At 41.0% G+C, this 15205-nt stretch overlaps 1 protein-coding gene across 1 annotated transcript in view; it reads right to left on the reverse strand.

The window, feature by feature from the left end:
• Positions 1–15205, reverse strand: part of LOC136442185 (sulfhydryl oxidase 1-like) — a 51552-nt gene that overhangs the window by 3229 nt on the left and 33118 nt on the right. The window contains exons 9-11 of the mRNA XM_066438916.1: positions 5762–5891; positions 2635–2751; positions 851–980 (exon numbers count right to left, since the gene is read on the reverse strand). Of these exons, the coding sequence (XP_066295013.1) occupies positions 851–980; positions 2635–2751; positions 5762–5891 (377 nt within the window). The remainder of the gene's footprint in view (positions 1–850; positions 981–2634; positions 2752–5761; positions 5892–15205) is intronic.

Below are 15205 nucleotides of genomic sequence, written 5' to 3' on the forward strand. Positions count from 1 at the left end.
CTCCTTCCACCGCCTTTTACCTCCCTGACCAAACCCAATTGCAAGGGCACAACATCGCTGGCATGTCTGGGGATTCGAATCCAGGACCTCGTGGTTCTGGACCAAACACCCTAACCGTCAGGCCTACACGATGCTACAACATAACAGACATACAAACTGTGACAGTCAAGTTACAGACTGTAATGATATGGTGTTCAACACTCCATAATCATGTTCATTCTTTTCATAAATCATAATAAGGATAAAAGTTTAAATTGCAGCCCTTGTTGCAAACTCAAATTGCATGCTACTGGAAGGAGCTGCAGTCCTTTCTTACATGTCAGAAAAGCACCCTACCAGTGAGTGGGTATGCCCTAGCATGAGTAAATCAAACCTATCTAGTCTTTTGCAGCTTGCACTAACTGTACAAAGCTGGTGTGATGCACCAGTTATACAAAATGAACAAACAAACAAATAAACAAACATGTATGTGGTGTCTTAAAGGAAGGGTGTTTGTCTCGGAACCCAGTGGTCCTGGGTTCGAATCCTGACATGCCACTTCAATGCTGTAACCTTGGAAAAGGCACTTTACAGCTGTTCTAACTTCACTCAGGTACCTAGCTTTGGTTAGGGCCGTTCCTTGGATAACGTGTTAAATGGAGGTCCCGTGTTTGAGAAGAGCCACACCTTGAGCATGTTAAAGAATCCACAACAATTATCGAAAAAAACAGGTCCTTCCCGGTATGAGTAGATCACATAAATCTGTCTGGATATGCAGCTTGTACTCTTCTGTACAAACCTGGTGTTTACGCCATCCATGAGGCAGTTTATAAAAGTTACGCAAAACAAACAAACAATCATGTCCACGTACCAGGTTCTGCTGCCTGTTGTACAGTGAGAGTGTGGAACAGCAGCCAGAGTGAGCAGGAGTACCCCCTCCGGTGGGGCTGGGTACCACGACACCCCACCCACCTCACCTCCGGTAGCAGTGGACTGACCTCCTGGAACAACAGGAACATACATGTATTATCAGTGCTGTGTACCAAAGGTTCAGGTCCGGATTCAGGTCCAGAGGTTCAGGTTCAGGTCTGAACTGTCCAAACCTGACCATGGCATATGTGTTCTAGAAATACAGTTCTTTTCTGTTGCATGCGATTTGAAAAATGTACATTCAAAACTACATGTATATACAGTCAGTTGGAAACACTGAAAATTTGAGTGATGAACACTAAAACAGCAAATTGTTTTTTATCTTTTTATATGGCAAAGTTAACAATCTATGGAAGGTTACAGATGGTTGAGAACAAAAGGAGAATATCATAAGAGAGAGATCATAGTTTTGCAACTTCAGACTTGGTTCCCGACGTTTAGTTTTTTTTTGTCTTGAACCTAAACGTTTTTTCCAGTCCAGTTTATGTCCGGTGTTTACAAATGTAGGTACACTGCCATACGCAGCACTAGGTATCATAGCATCAGACCACTGCAACACTACATAGTTGTGTAAGGCCATACTGATTCCATTATATGGATGACATCCTCTGGGCCCTGAAAAATTGATGCATGCATGAAAAAAAAAGCCCCCCCCCCCCAAAACAAAAGTTGCCTTCCTTATAAAATCTAAGTGGTCTGAAAGGTTTTGCAAATGACTGAACTTACAGAACATGGAATACAGTACCAAACAATAAATCATTTAGTTTTGTTCTGTCACATTTTCTTTAACACCAGAGGGAGGCGTACACTCAGTTATTATCCAATAGATAATAATCTTATAAAGTAAAAAATGTATGCTACTTCAAGGTATACAATTAAGTACCCAGTACAAATGTAGTCCTATGACGTATGCATAAAAAAGCATTCAGTATTCTACTCAACTCCCAAAGTATCCTCTAAGCAATCTCAGCCTATGGGCAAATACAATTTGCCTGACAAAAGCTTGGTTACAGAAATAATTTCAGGGGCGATAAGAAAAACTTGTCTTGGTGTACATTTCACTCCGCATTTACAAATTATGTATGCCGAAAATATTCATGATGAAGTGTCTATTGGAGACGTATAGGGAATGCATGGGTTTGCATGGGGGAAGTGAGTATCATGATATTTTTTACAAAACACACATCGCATAATTCACCACAAGAGGAATTCAACAATTTGGTGAATTCTTAGACTAGTGCATTCAGTGATACACAATCTATTGCAAATTAACGATCCTTCCTGGCTCCTTTAAACCTCTATTAGTTAGACAGCAAATAGATGTCAAATTTTTGTGAATATTTCTGAGTTATTGAGAAGGAAATCAGTAGGCTAAGATATGTGACACTGTCAAACTCCACACAAATGGATTATTTCTTGACCTTGACTTTCAAAATAAAAGAAGTACAGTCATGTAAGCTTGTTCTTTCAATATGTTGAAAAGTTGTATCAGTCAGAAAATTACTGTAGGTAAATGGAAAAATTTCTGTATCATTGAAGTTTTCAAATTAGCAGTGTTCTTGCCACCGGGCCTTTTCAGCAATGGAGCCCCCTATGCTGAAAACAATGCAAGAACATGAGAGAAATGTGAATACACAGATAACTTTAACTGCTCACTTTGCATCTATCAACTAAAACTAAATCTAAAACCTTCTGCTGATTAGTCTGTAAATGAAAAATACACACCTCCTGTTCATCTAACACCAGTGCCCACTCCTTGTAGGTAATCTTTGTCTTGCTTTGGTGCAGTCTTCTGTTGATGTTGTGTAGGAAAGCAGAGACCCCTGATGACCCTGGGAAGTACTGCAAGGGATGAACATTTTGATTACAATTTGAACTAGAGTTCCACGACCTCATACCTTCGCCAAATGATTTTAGCTACTCTCCAAGCAGAGCTAGGGTTTCGGCTGGTTTTTGACGTGTTTTAGGCGTTTTTGTCATGCCTTCTACTTTGTCATCGTTTTTGTTGTGTAGCAAACCCAAGCTCTGCAGGCAGACGGAAGCTTCAATGCCTAATAAACCTAATCACCCCAACACATTACAAGCGTTTCACAAGTAAGTGCGAAGCGTGCCCGGCCAGGCAGGAGATTCCCTCCCCACGACTACAGAATTTCCGGCCCAGTCTCACCAAGGACATAATCCTCGGTCTATCGGTCGTGGCCATGTTTTCATGCCATGTTCTTACGCTTCCCCTACTCGTTAGCTAACTGCAATTACTTTCGTATGAAAATAACAGCTCAACGTACAGCCAAAGACACCTGGAGATTACAAAGTCTCAATCAGGACGCCATGTTGGAAAGTCGCGTCAATGTCCGTCAGCAAATGACTTGCCTATCGTGACCGCACTTCATTTACACCATCCAAAAACCACCAAAGAACGAACCATACAAAAATCTGTACATTCCTCTGGTGTCATTTGGGGATTTTTAAGTCTCTGTTGGTAGAACTCCGTCGCCAATTTCGCTGTTGTTGTTGAAAAGTTCCGTCCAATCTGAACGCAGCAAGCGGCGGCATTGGTAACCGCATGTAACGTAAACAAGGTACGTGTTCCCGTTCATAAACCATTTAACGATGCCTGAGATAATGATAATAATAATTACTAGTAATGTAGTTCGAGTTGATACGTAATACACATTTATTTCATATGTCTTGTTCATGCATCATTGTATTTTTCTTGTGAGGTATCCAATGGAAATGTACGTTATGATGCTATCAATAATCATACCGGCGTGGGATCGTGGACACCAGCCTGTCGCATGAATAGGGCAGTCAGCGGGGGACCGGTGCGGCCCGGGAATGCACTCTACACTTGCCGGATGTGTGATAATCCGGGGCAGTAAAATTGGTACCACTAATGATAATCTAATGGTTCTCGGGGAGGAGTACTGTCACCTTTTTTTCAATGGAAGTAAATAGGTTTGCCCCGCCCCGAGGTCAGTGCCTGCAGAGCTTGGGTTTGCGACACAACAAAAACGATGACAAAGTAGAAGGCATGACAAAAACGCCTAAAAACACGTTAAAAACCAGCCGAAACCCTAGCTCTGCTTGGAGAGTAGATTTTAGCCTTTATGACTGACATATTAGTGTTTTAATACGTCAGTCTTAAAGGTTAAAATCATTTGGCGAAGGTATGAGGTCATGGAACTGTAGTTTCTTCATAAAAACAGAACCAACAGGTTGATTGAAATATAAAACAGTGCAATGAAATGTCTGGAAATTTTCCTCTATTTTGAATTGGTAATTATAGTCCATGTATCTGTATCTACATATAACCAATATAACCGCCCTCCTGCATACCTTGGCATAACACACTTTGCAGGCACGTGGCGTGACAACAGGTGGTTATAAACTTGGCACAAAAAGTTTGGAAACTTTGGTCGATCATATCTCCGTTGTTTCTTGATCAATTTCAATGATATATATATCATTGGAAAGCTTGCATGATTTTCTTTCCTATGATTCAAAATTGTAAGTTAATGGAACGAGCACGGGTCAATTTCAATGATATATATATCATTGGAAAGCTTGCATGATTTTCTTTCCTATGATTCAAAATTGTAAGTTAATGGAACGAGCACGGGTCACATAAAAAAGTGCCCAGATTACCCTACTAAAGTCAAATGCTAAATTCAGTATTTTTCTTCTGCTGGTAGCACATGGCTTGAATGTGTACGAGGGTAATATGAAACTTGAATCAACAAAACACATTAATATGAAAGCCAAGGTTACTCTTCATCTAAAAAAAATGTGTAAAGGAGCCTCAGTTATGATGAAAGTGGTATTGAGTACACAAGCCATGCCGTCACCATAGCCCGGCACATCCTCCTCATGCTTGTCACCAGTTTTATTACACGGTCCCTGACCATTCGTCCACAAGGAGTCGTCACAGGTCGACCTGGGTGTTCTTCTGTTGGTCATTTGTACATGCACAGCTCGCCTAAGCTGATCAGTGATCACAGAGGCTGAGAGGTGTTCAATCGTGTTGAGATGTGGGCTGCAGGAAGGCCCTTCTATCCTGCATCCTGGAGGTGGTCTGAAATTACTCTCCTTCTGAAATTACTCTCCTTCATCTTGCAGAGTGGCACTAAGTCTCATATTGCAGAGGTAAGGATCTAGGAAATGTGACTGGATGGAAAATGGTGTTTCTATATCTTGACATCGAGGTTGCTCAGGTTATTAGCCTGGTTTTTCCTCTGGCAGTTGTACTGCCCCACACCATGATGCTGACTCCAACAAACACTGTCGTCAGTTTACCTGTGCAACAGTTAGCATAGGGTTCTCCTCGCCGTCCCAACACTTTCGTTTACCGATCCAACAGTCAAAATAATCTATTCTCATCTGTAGCTGTGAACATGAGATTCCTCCACACACTGTTCCATTCACAATGCGGTGACACAACCGCAAACGGGTTTGGCGCTGAGCTGAGTGTTTGACACTTGCAGGGAAATCTATCTAGTGTCATGTAGTGTTGTTTAAAGCTCCATGTATCTAATGAGGATGCCCCTACAGTACTTAGTGGCAACGAGTTCTACTTTGAGCACCTCAATCCTGGCTTGATAACATGTTATTGTATTACTGTAATGTAATATTAATCATACAAACGTTTGCAATTAAAGGTGCAAAAGTTAGGTGTGACAGGGAGCTCAGTGCAATATCATCAAACCAGCTGCTGCCATGCCATAAAATGACCGTAATTGCTGAATGTAAAGATCAGACTCTTCCAGGTTTCACCAACTAGCATGTCACAGCGGTGATGCCATGTGCAAACACCCTATATGTGAGATCCAGAATATTGGCTGCAAGATACACATACCTTGGCAAGGACATTGACAAAGTCCTTGACCGCCTGTAAAGTCTGTCCCTCCAACTCTTGTCGTCCTGCTATCTCCTGTTTAAAGGAGTACGTCAGTGCAGACAATAGGTCTGTCATGTGGACTACAGACCTGTAAAAAAACACAAGTCTTCTTGTAACAGGTCTTTCATGTGGACTTCAAACCTGTACAAACAACACACCTCTCATTACAACAGGCCTGTGATGTGGACTACAGACCTGTACAAACAACACATTACATGTACAACAGGACTGGTTTGAGGACTACAGACCTGTACAAACAACACATTACATGTACAACAGGACTGGTTTGTGGACTACAGACCTGTACAAACAACACATTACATGTACAACAGGACTGTTTTGTGGACTACAGACCTATACAAACAACACAACTCTCATTACAACAGGCCTGTCATGTGGACTACAGACCTGTACAAACAACATAACTCTCATTACAACAGGCCTATCATGTTGACTACAGACCTAGCCTGTACAAAAAACACAAGTCATATTACATGTTGTATAACAGGTCTGGCACGTGGACTACAGACCTGTACAAACAACAGAAGTCTTACTACAACAGGTCTGTCATGTGGACCACAGACCTGTACAAACAACACATGTCTTATTACATGTATACTACAGACCTGTACAAACAACACGTTTTACTACAACAGGTCTGTCATGTGGACCACAGATCTGCACACACAACATATGTCTTATTACAATCATGTGGACTGCAGACCTATACAAACAACACATGTCTTACTACAACAGGTCTGTCATCTGGACTACAGATCTGTACAAACAACACATGTCTTATTACAATCATGTGGACTACAGACCTATACAAACAACACATGTCTTATAACAATCATGTGGACTACAGACCTGTACAAACAACACATGTCTATTTACAACAGGTCTGTCTTGCGGACTACAGACTGTACAACATTGGGCCATTGTGTAAGATAGTGCATATCAAATATGTGTTAGCAGATATGGGGTCCCCAGAAATAGAACGAACTAAAACAACATATGTAACATTATGAAATGAAACACCAGTAGATAGCTAAATAGAAGGAGTAGACCAGAACAGGAAGCATTTCAAATACAGAAGTGAGTGGTAAATAGATAATATAACATGTTTTGTTTCTTGAATCTATGTGATAATATCAAACACAACGTTTTTGCCGCGTTTGTGTGGCTAGATTCTTCCCTGAAAATGGGGGCGCCGCGTGCAAAGAGATCCACCACTCTTCCTTGTGTTAACCAACGATCTGCAAATGAACTGCTACAAATAGCAGGGAAAACAAGAAAACGGAACTGAGTATCGAAGACAGTCAAAGTTAGGACTAGATTATACAGAAGTTGGTGGTAACATTGCATCTCCAAGAGGGCATGAGGCAAGCGTAATTTTATTATTTATACAGCATGTTTGCGTGTTGTGTGAACCATGAAATACATGACTGATTGTCCTGCTCGTTCACATCCTCCCTTTGTTTTGCCGTGAACAAGGAAGCAGAAATGTCTCCAGAGGACTCCACGTCTGTGTTTGAATGGAGTATGAAATGTCACATTGGTGACGCAGCGCAGAGCTTCATTTGCAAATCATTAACGGAGGGGTCCATTCTCCGACAGGGGTCTGACTTTGAGCCGAACAATTGGTATAAAAATCGTTGTTGCAGAGATATGCATATGCTACATACTAGTTATGGACTAAAACCGTACCCGGTATGTAAATAACTGGAAAGTCGGAGTTTGATTCAACCTGTCGGTAGCATGCCCACAGTTCCGACGCGCTGGCAACAATGGCGGTTCATTTGTATGCGGGGCTCCATTTGGGGGAGAAGAGTTCTGTCCCGCAACACGCAAACACGCTGTATAAATAATAGAATTACGCTTGCCTCATGCTCTCTTAGTGAATTATGAGATGAAATGTTACCACCAACTTCTGTATAATCTAGTTCTAACTTCGATACTCAGTTCCGTTTTCTTGTTTTCTCTGCTATTTAAGTATTTGCAGCAGTTCATTTGCAGATCGTTGGTAAACAAAAGGAAGAGCGGTTCTCTTTGCACGCGGTGCCCCCATTTTCAGGGAAGAATCTAGCCACACAAACCTGGCAAAAACGTTGTATTTAATAATATGTCATGCCTGATACGGGTGTTCCGGACCGTGTGATAACTATCCGTATCACATAGGGTTCGGGAGTTGTATCACACAGGCTTCCATAGAATATTCAGAATGCATTTCGAGCTCGCCGGTTGCGCCGCCGCCGAAATTTCGAATACCGGATTCGGAGGTTGGAATCAATGTTACGTTTGTGAAGGTTAGACATCCAAGTAAACAAAAAATTAAGACAATTCAAACTCTCAACTGGATAAAAATTCGGAGATTTATTTCTGGACATTTCGAGTAACATCCATCACTCTTCTTCAGCGTCACTAAGGTGAACTAGCAGAACTAACCAGTACTTATACACAATAACTAGAAAAAACGGTTTTTACATTGCAAATCACACAGTCATGCATAAGCGACATTGTAATGTAAAATAAGTTAGGAACGTTCCTATGGTAAGGCAACACATTGTCATGTAAATTACAATGTTGTTACAGTTTTGTGTTCGAGGACACAAAACTCCCTCAACTTCTGGCACATTTCGCATTGAAACATGTGTTTTCTTGGGAGGGTATGACATAAACAAAATCGTCCCAATCCTACGGCCATAGGGCGATCCTACCCGCGGTCAGGCTGGTACCTTGGGTGATACGGAATACCCTGTGTTGTATTCTATATTCATCACATAGATTCAAGAAATAAAACACGTTATATTATGTATTTACCACTCACTTCTGTATCTAAAATACTTCCTGTTACGGTCTACTCCTTATATTTCCCTATCTACTGGTGTTTTATTTCATAATGTTACATATGTTGTGTTAGTTCGTTCCATTTCGCTCCATTTCGCACTTTCTGGGGACCGGCAGATATGTGTAGGGAGAGGATCCCCTTTGCTTACTGAGAAATGGACATTCAGCATGACTTAAGACTGTGCATGGCAGTGCAAGACGGCACAAGGCTGTCCATTGCCCCTGAGACTGTTACTTCCTTCAACACGTCCTTTTGTGATTAACCCCTAATGAATGGGTCCTGCCAAACGGCATTCTGGTCGCCAAGAGCTTTGCTGAAGTTAGACACGGTAGATGCCCCATCCGTTTAGTAAATGTTACACCCCGAGATATCATTATTGGCCGACATGCTATTTTGGGGGAAGCACTTCTTGCTGATGAAGTAAAGGAGTCAGAGAATTCTGTAAGGCTTAGTCATGACGACCCGCACACTGTACATGTGGATTTAATCCATACCTCTGATTACAGCTCCGATACGCCGGCCGGTGACACAGAGAATTTAAATGACATCATTCCCGGTTTAGACATTGACTAATCGCAGTTAACTCCCAGTCAGCGTGACCAGCTAGCAGCACTTCTCCAGAAACACAAACATGCTTTTGCAAAAGATGATTCAGATTTTGGCTATACCACAACTGTGATGCATGAGATCCACACGGGTGACTCACCTCCTTGTCAGGAACGATACAGGCGGGTTCCGCCCGCCTTGTACCAAGAGGTCAAGGATCATGTCGCCTATTTGTTGGATAAGGGTATCATTGAACACTCCATTAGTCCCTGGTCTAGTCCATGTGTTTTAGTCAGAAAGAAATGCGGAGGATTGCGGTTTTGTGTTGATTACCGTAAATTAAATGGCAGGACGCATCGTGATTCGTTTCCCCTTCCACGCATTGACGAGTCCCTTGATTGTTTGTCAGGTGCAAACTACTTTTCAACTCTAGACTTGGTACAAGGCTATTACCAAGTTCAGGGGTGCCAAAGAATACATATGAATTTTATGGAATACATACGAATTTTACGGAATACATACGATCCATTACTAGAAACATACGATCCTTACGGAATACATACGATCCATTACGCAGAAACATACGATCCGTACGGAATACATACGATCCATTATGCGGAATACATACGATCCGTACTAATTTGGAGAAATGTGCCTGATCACGTGACATCGGCGGCAGATTCAAATGGCGGACTCGGGAGAAGGTGCGTGGATTCAGTTCTTCCTACAATATCTTGGCTCTAAAGAACATTAAGAGCTTACTCCAGCCTGCTAAACAGTAAAAACATTAACCTGAACTAATGTGGGCTTCTTAGGCGACATATCAGCCTGTATTTTAGATCAACTAGAACAGCGAGGCCGAGAATCGGTGTTAGCGCGATGGTGACTTAAAACTTGATATGTCAACACTATGACCACATCCCTCATCAAATAATCTAGATTCTACGGTTGGTGGATAGCAAATATCAGGACGGTTCGCCGGTTAATGCATACTTTGTGATGAGTATGTAGTCTACGCTCCAGTATAGAAAGATTGTTATGGTTGGAAGAAACATTGGGGGGGGGGGGCTTGTCTTGCTTAATTCAACCTCCTTGCTTAATTTGATTAGAGAAGTAATAAAGTATTCGCATGAAATTGATCTGGCTTTTATAAGTTGATGATATAATACAAATATGCTACTTCCTACTTGATACAAAATCAATAGATGAACTTATGTTGTTATCTGTTGTTTTTCAACCCAAGGTTAATTTCAATGTTATATATTTCCCCTCCCATGTGCAGAAGTACATGATCTGGATCCTGCTCCAGCACCTGAACAGACTTTTTCATGCAGTCTTTGTGAGAAGACTTTCAAGAGTAAGAAAGGACTTAGCTTACCCCGGTACATGTGCAGGGTTTTCACAACAACAATTACCCATTTCGCTGCAACGTACGTGGAACTGGAGTCTTTTCCCGAGCAAGATTGCACGAACACTCTGCCAAACATCTGAAGAAAGGACTGTCAGAATGCAAAGTATGCAAAAAGGCTCCACGAACGGTCGCTGGGGTCCGCTATCATGAACAGCTCCACAAGATCTAGACGACTCCGACACTACACAAGTGCAGTTTGTGTGAGAAAACATTCTACACAAGAAGGAACATGCTGGAGCACAAGAAAACTCACACTGTACAGTTTAAGTGTACTGCATGTGATAAGATATACAAATCTAAGAAGTCTTTGGTGAAGCATCAGAAAGCCATCCAAACTGAGCATGCCAGCAAGGACTTTGTATGTGATGTTTGTAATAAGGCCTTTCGTACAAAGGATTATCTTTCGCAACATCTATCACATCACTCAACAGAGCGGAAGTTCATGTGTGAGGTCTGTGGGAAAACGTTCAAGTAAGACCAAACAGAACATGCAGGTGCATCAAGGGAGTAGAAACTGCAAACCCAGAGAAGATGAGGAAAGTATTTGGGGAACAAGTGAAAACACTATTTGATTTATTGTGTAACCTTCACCTTCTAGTTTCATCCCCATCTCATTGTGTAACACAGATACATGATCATGTGTATGTAACATCAGATATAAATAATATATATATATATATATAGTAGGAATATGGTAGTTCAAATTCTGTTTAGTTCTTGTTACCAACAATAGAGGACAGTGAACAATTGTGGAACAGTAATCATTTATTTGCAGGAATAGTACACACCTTTGCAAATATACATAACCTTTTCCAGCTCTTTAAGTTTAAAGAAACCTGAATTTTGGCTGCTCTATCAAGCACAACAATTGTTCACAATACATTTGGTGTACGACATGCTTTCTATTACAAATATATTTGCAATTAACATACAGCAGCCTGCTTCATTGCACTGAGGTATCATGGCTTTGTCTCAACATCACTTGTCATTATATAAAGCTGAAATACAATTATATAAAGCTAAAATACAATGTATTTCTTGAATTGAATACCACAATATACACACATTAAATAACCGCACCCTGAATACTGGTACAAGTGGAAGGATGATTTTCTGAATGTAAAAGGTTTATTTATTGTTTGTAGAGTTGTTGAGTTTTTTTTCAATAGAGGCTAACTGAATTGTCCATAAAAAAGGCAGCAAAATGACTCATACTTTATTACTTGATTAAGTCAGCCTACATTGTAGTTAACAAAGAAGTTTGAGGGTTACAAGGAAGGGCATATAACCTCTTGCTAATACATTTTTAATCAAAGGCTTACAGTGCTGTAAAACTGATCTAAAGCAGTATGTGGGTACAACTGTTAAGATGTCTGGCTAATGTCCAACCATTGCATTTTCTTTCAGTAAAGTTTGATGTAATATCCCGACTTGTTTCTTTTTTTTCTATCTAACAGTACTGGAAGCACAATAAGATACCCTAATATATTGTTGAACAAGAACTTCCAGTTCAAGAATCATTATATATCATAATAGCTTCTTCAGATTAGACAAGTCGTTGCATTTGCTAACCACACATCAGTTATGAACAAAACAGACCTGTTTAGATAATATGCAATCTTAGTATTATCTTACACATATACATGGTGTGTTCATCTATCAAGCACACATCTTTGTACATTGGCTTTGTAAACTCAAAGTGTCTTTGACACACTGTAATGTCAGCAATAAGGGTAAGGCATGTTAACAGGTGTGCCTGAATGTTCAACAAGCATTCCTAACAAATTGTAGCTCAAACGTTTACTCATAAAAGTAAGAGAATTTTTGTGATTTTATTTAGGATAAGATTTTTACACTCCTCTGCTGCAAATTAGTCTGCCCTCCAAGCAGGGACCATTAAAACGGTTCTCGGGTTTATGAGAACATTACTGCTGTGTGAATATTACTGCAGCTGGTCCTAGTCCTAAGTCAAATTGTCAATATAATGCAATCTTGTAATTAGAGAAAATAACTGGTGGTATCTAAAGGAACATAACATTTTGTTTCTGAACTTGAGTGCTCCTTTAAATACATTTGAAGAACAAGTCATGGTATTCAATGGGACAGCACAAGTGAATTTATATGTCTGTTGTCCTGGTTGTTGACAGGAAGGAATACCACACAATTCACATCCAACCTGATGAGTTGTAGACTTTGGTGAATCAGAAAATAAAGATTTCTTCGACCGTTTCTTTACCTAGTAGTTAAAATGGAGACCGACATGGATTAGGCAATCTTGGAGAAAACACCATGGGCCTCTTCTGACTCATTCTCTAATATAATAAATGGTTCAATGTTACTTGACATACATGTATTGTGTAGCAAATTACCGTTGTTTCACGCTGCAGTAGTATTTCTAGTCATTGTATACCATTGTTTCACACTGCAGAAGTATTTCTAGTCACTCATAGTATTTGTATTCATCAATACAGATGTACAAGGAATATAAACTCTTTGCATTGACTACAGGTCAAACTCAAAGGCAACCAGTTCTCAGCTCAACCCAGCTCAAATGATGACAACTTGTACTGACCTGACAAGTTATTCCCCCTTGTAGACGGCCTTGTTATTGTGACAAACAGGTACTGGTGTTGGTGTGGGGAGAGCCCTGGCATGTGAACTGTGTAAAGCCAGTCCCTGCTGCTTGAGGACAAGAAAGTACAGCTATTAGTCAATCATGATCACCATCATTCATGGTTACATTCACTGTGTTCTGATCACTGCAGTGGTCTGTATATGCCGCTGCTACTAATCAGCAACCACAGATCTAGAGTTTTTATGACTTGAAGCAGGTTTATGCTACAAAATAGATGTACCGTTAACATATATAGCAACAAATGTGTCACCCTCAAAGGAGTTGTGGGCGTACTTGTAATCAGCCTTTATAAGATAGAAGTAGCAACAGAATATGTACATTGAACTATACTGAATTGTCAATGTCAGATAATCAATTATGAAATAATATAATAATTGTGTACGTGTGACGGTGTGACTCAACTACGGTACCATAACTCCCAATTGGCATGCCCCAAATAAAAAACCTGCCCCTTCCATACAGCATATCATGGTCTCTTATAGGTAATGATTTGGAACAAGTACAAATCTATCGTTTCTTAAATCGATAGCGATGATTTACAAAGTTAAAGTGTTTAACTGTCAGTATAACATTTGCGATTCTCGGCCTCGCCGTACTAGTTGGTCTTAAATACAGGCTAATATGTCGCCTAAGAAGCCCACATTAGTTCAGGTTAATGTTTTTGGTGTTTAGCAGGCTGGAGTAAGCTCTTAATGTTCTTTAGAGCCAAGATATTGTAGGAAGAACTGAATCCACGCACCTTCTCCCGAGTCCGCCATCTTGAATCTGCCGCCGATGTCACGTGATCAGGCACATTTCTCCAAATTAGTACGGATCGTATGTATTCCGCATAATGGATCGTATGTATTCCGTACGGATCGTATGTTTCTGCGTAATGGATCGTATGTATTCCGTACGGATCGTATGTTTCTAGTAATGGATCGTATGTATATATATTCCGTAAAATTTGTATGTATTCCATAAAATTCATATGTATTCTTTGGCACCCCTGAAGTTGGCATATCTGAAGCTGACAAGCCAAAGACAGCATTTTCGCTCCCCTGGGGCAACTTCCAATTCAATAGGCTCAGTTTTGGGTTGGTAAACAGACCTGCTTGTTTTCAACGATTAATGACCCATGTTTTGGGGGAGTTTAATTTCACCAAGTTGATTTCACCACTCTACTGAATTTATACATAGATGACATTATTGTCTTTGGCAAGACCTTTGAAGAACATGAGCATAGGCTGGACGAAGTGTTGACTCGCCTGGCGAATCACGGCTTGAAGCTGAAAGCTAGTAAATGTAAGCTGTTTGCTACTGAAGTTCAATATCTACATGTAGGTCGTAGGGTTTCCGCACGGGGCATAGGGACGGATCCTGAGAAGGTATACGTAGCTGCTGTAAGAAATTGGCCAATTCCCCAAAATGCACGTGAGACCCGTAGCTTTGTCGCCTTCTGTTCCTATTACCGACGCTTTATCCCCAACTTTATATTTGCGCACATCGCTAGGTCGTTACATAAGATAGCAGGGCACAAACAGAAGAAGAATCTCCGCCAGTCATCCTGTGCCCTGCGTGAATTTATTTGGACTGTCAGAAAGCTTTTGATAAACTAAGAAACACACTTATCTCGGCCTCCACCCTAGCGTACCCAGAATTTCAATCTCCCTTTACTCTGTACGTGGACGCAAGCCTCTCAGGCCTAGGGGCGGTCCTTTCTCAAGTTCAGGATAACAAAGAACGTGTTGTCGCGTACGCCTCCAGAGGGCTGCACCCCCCACGTATTTTACAGCATGAAACTTTAGAGGCTTTACATGACCGAGCGGGTCATTTTGGTGTTGCTCGCACCCTTGATTTTGTAGAGAGTCGTTTCCTCTGGATAGGCATGCGGTCAGACATAGCACTCTATGTCCAGACCTGCCAGCGCTGTGGACTTCGGAAATTACCGAACCACACGACAAGGACGCCGTCAGTGTA

Source organism: Branchiostoma lanceolatum, chromosome 9 (assembly GCF_035083965.1).
Source record: "Branchiostoma lanceolatum isolate klBraLanc5 chromosome 9, klBraLanc5.hap2, whole genome shotgun sequence".
NCBI classification, from domain to species: Eukaryota; Metazoa; Chordata; class Leptocardii; order Amphioxiformes; family Branchiostomatidae; genus Branchiostoma; species Branchiostoma lanceolatum.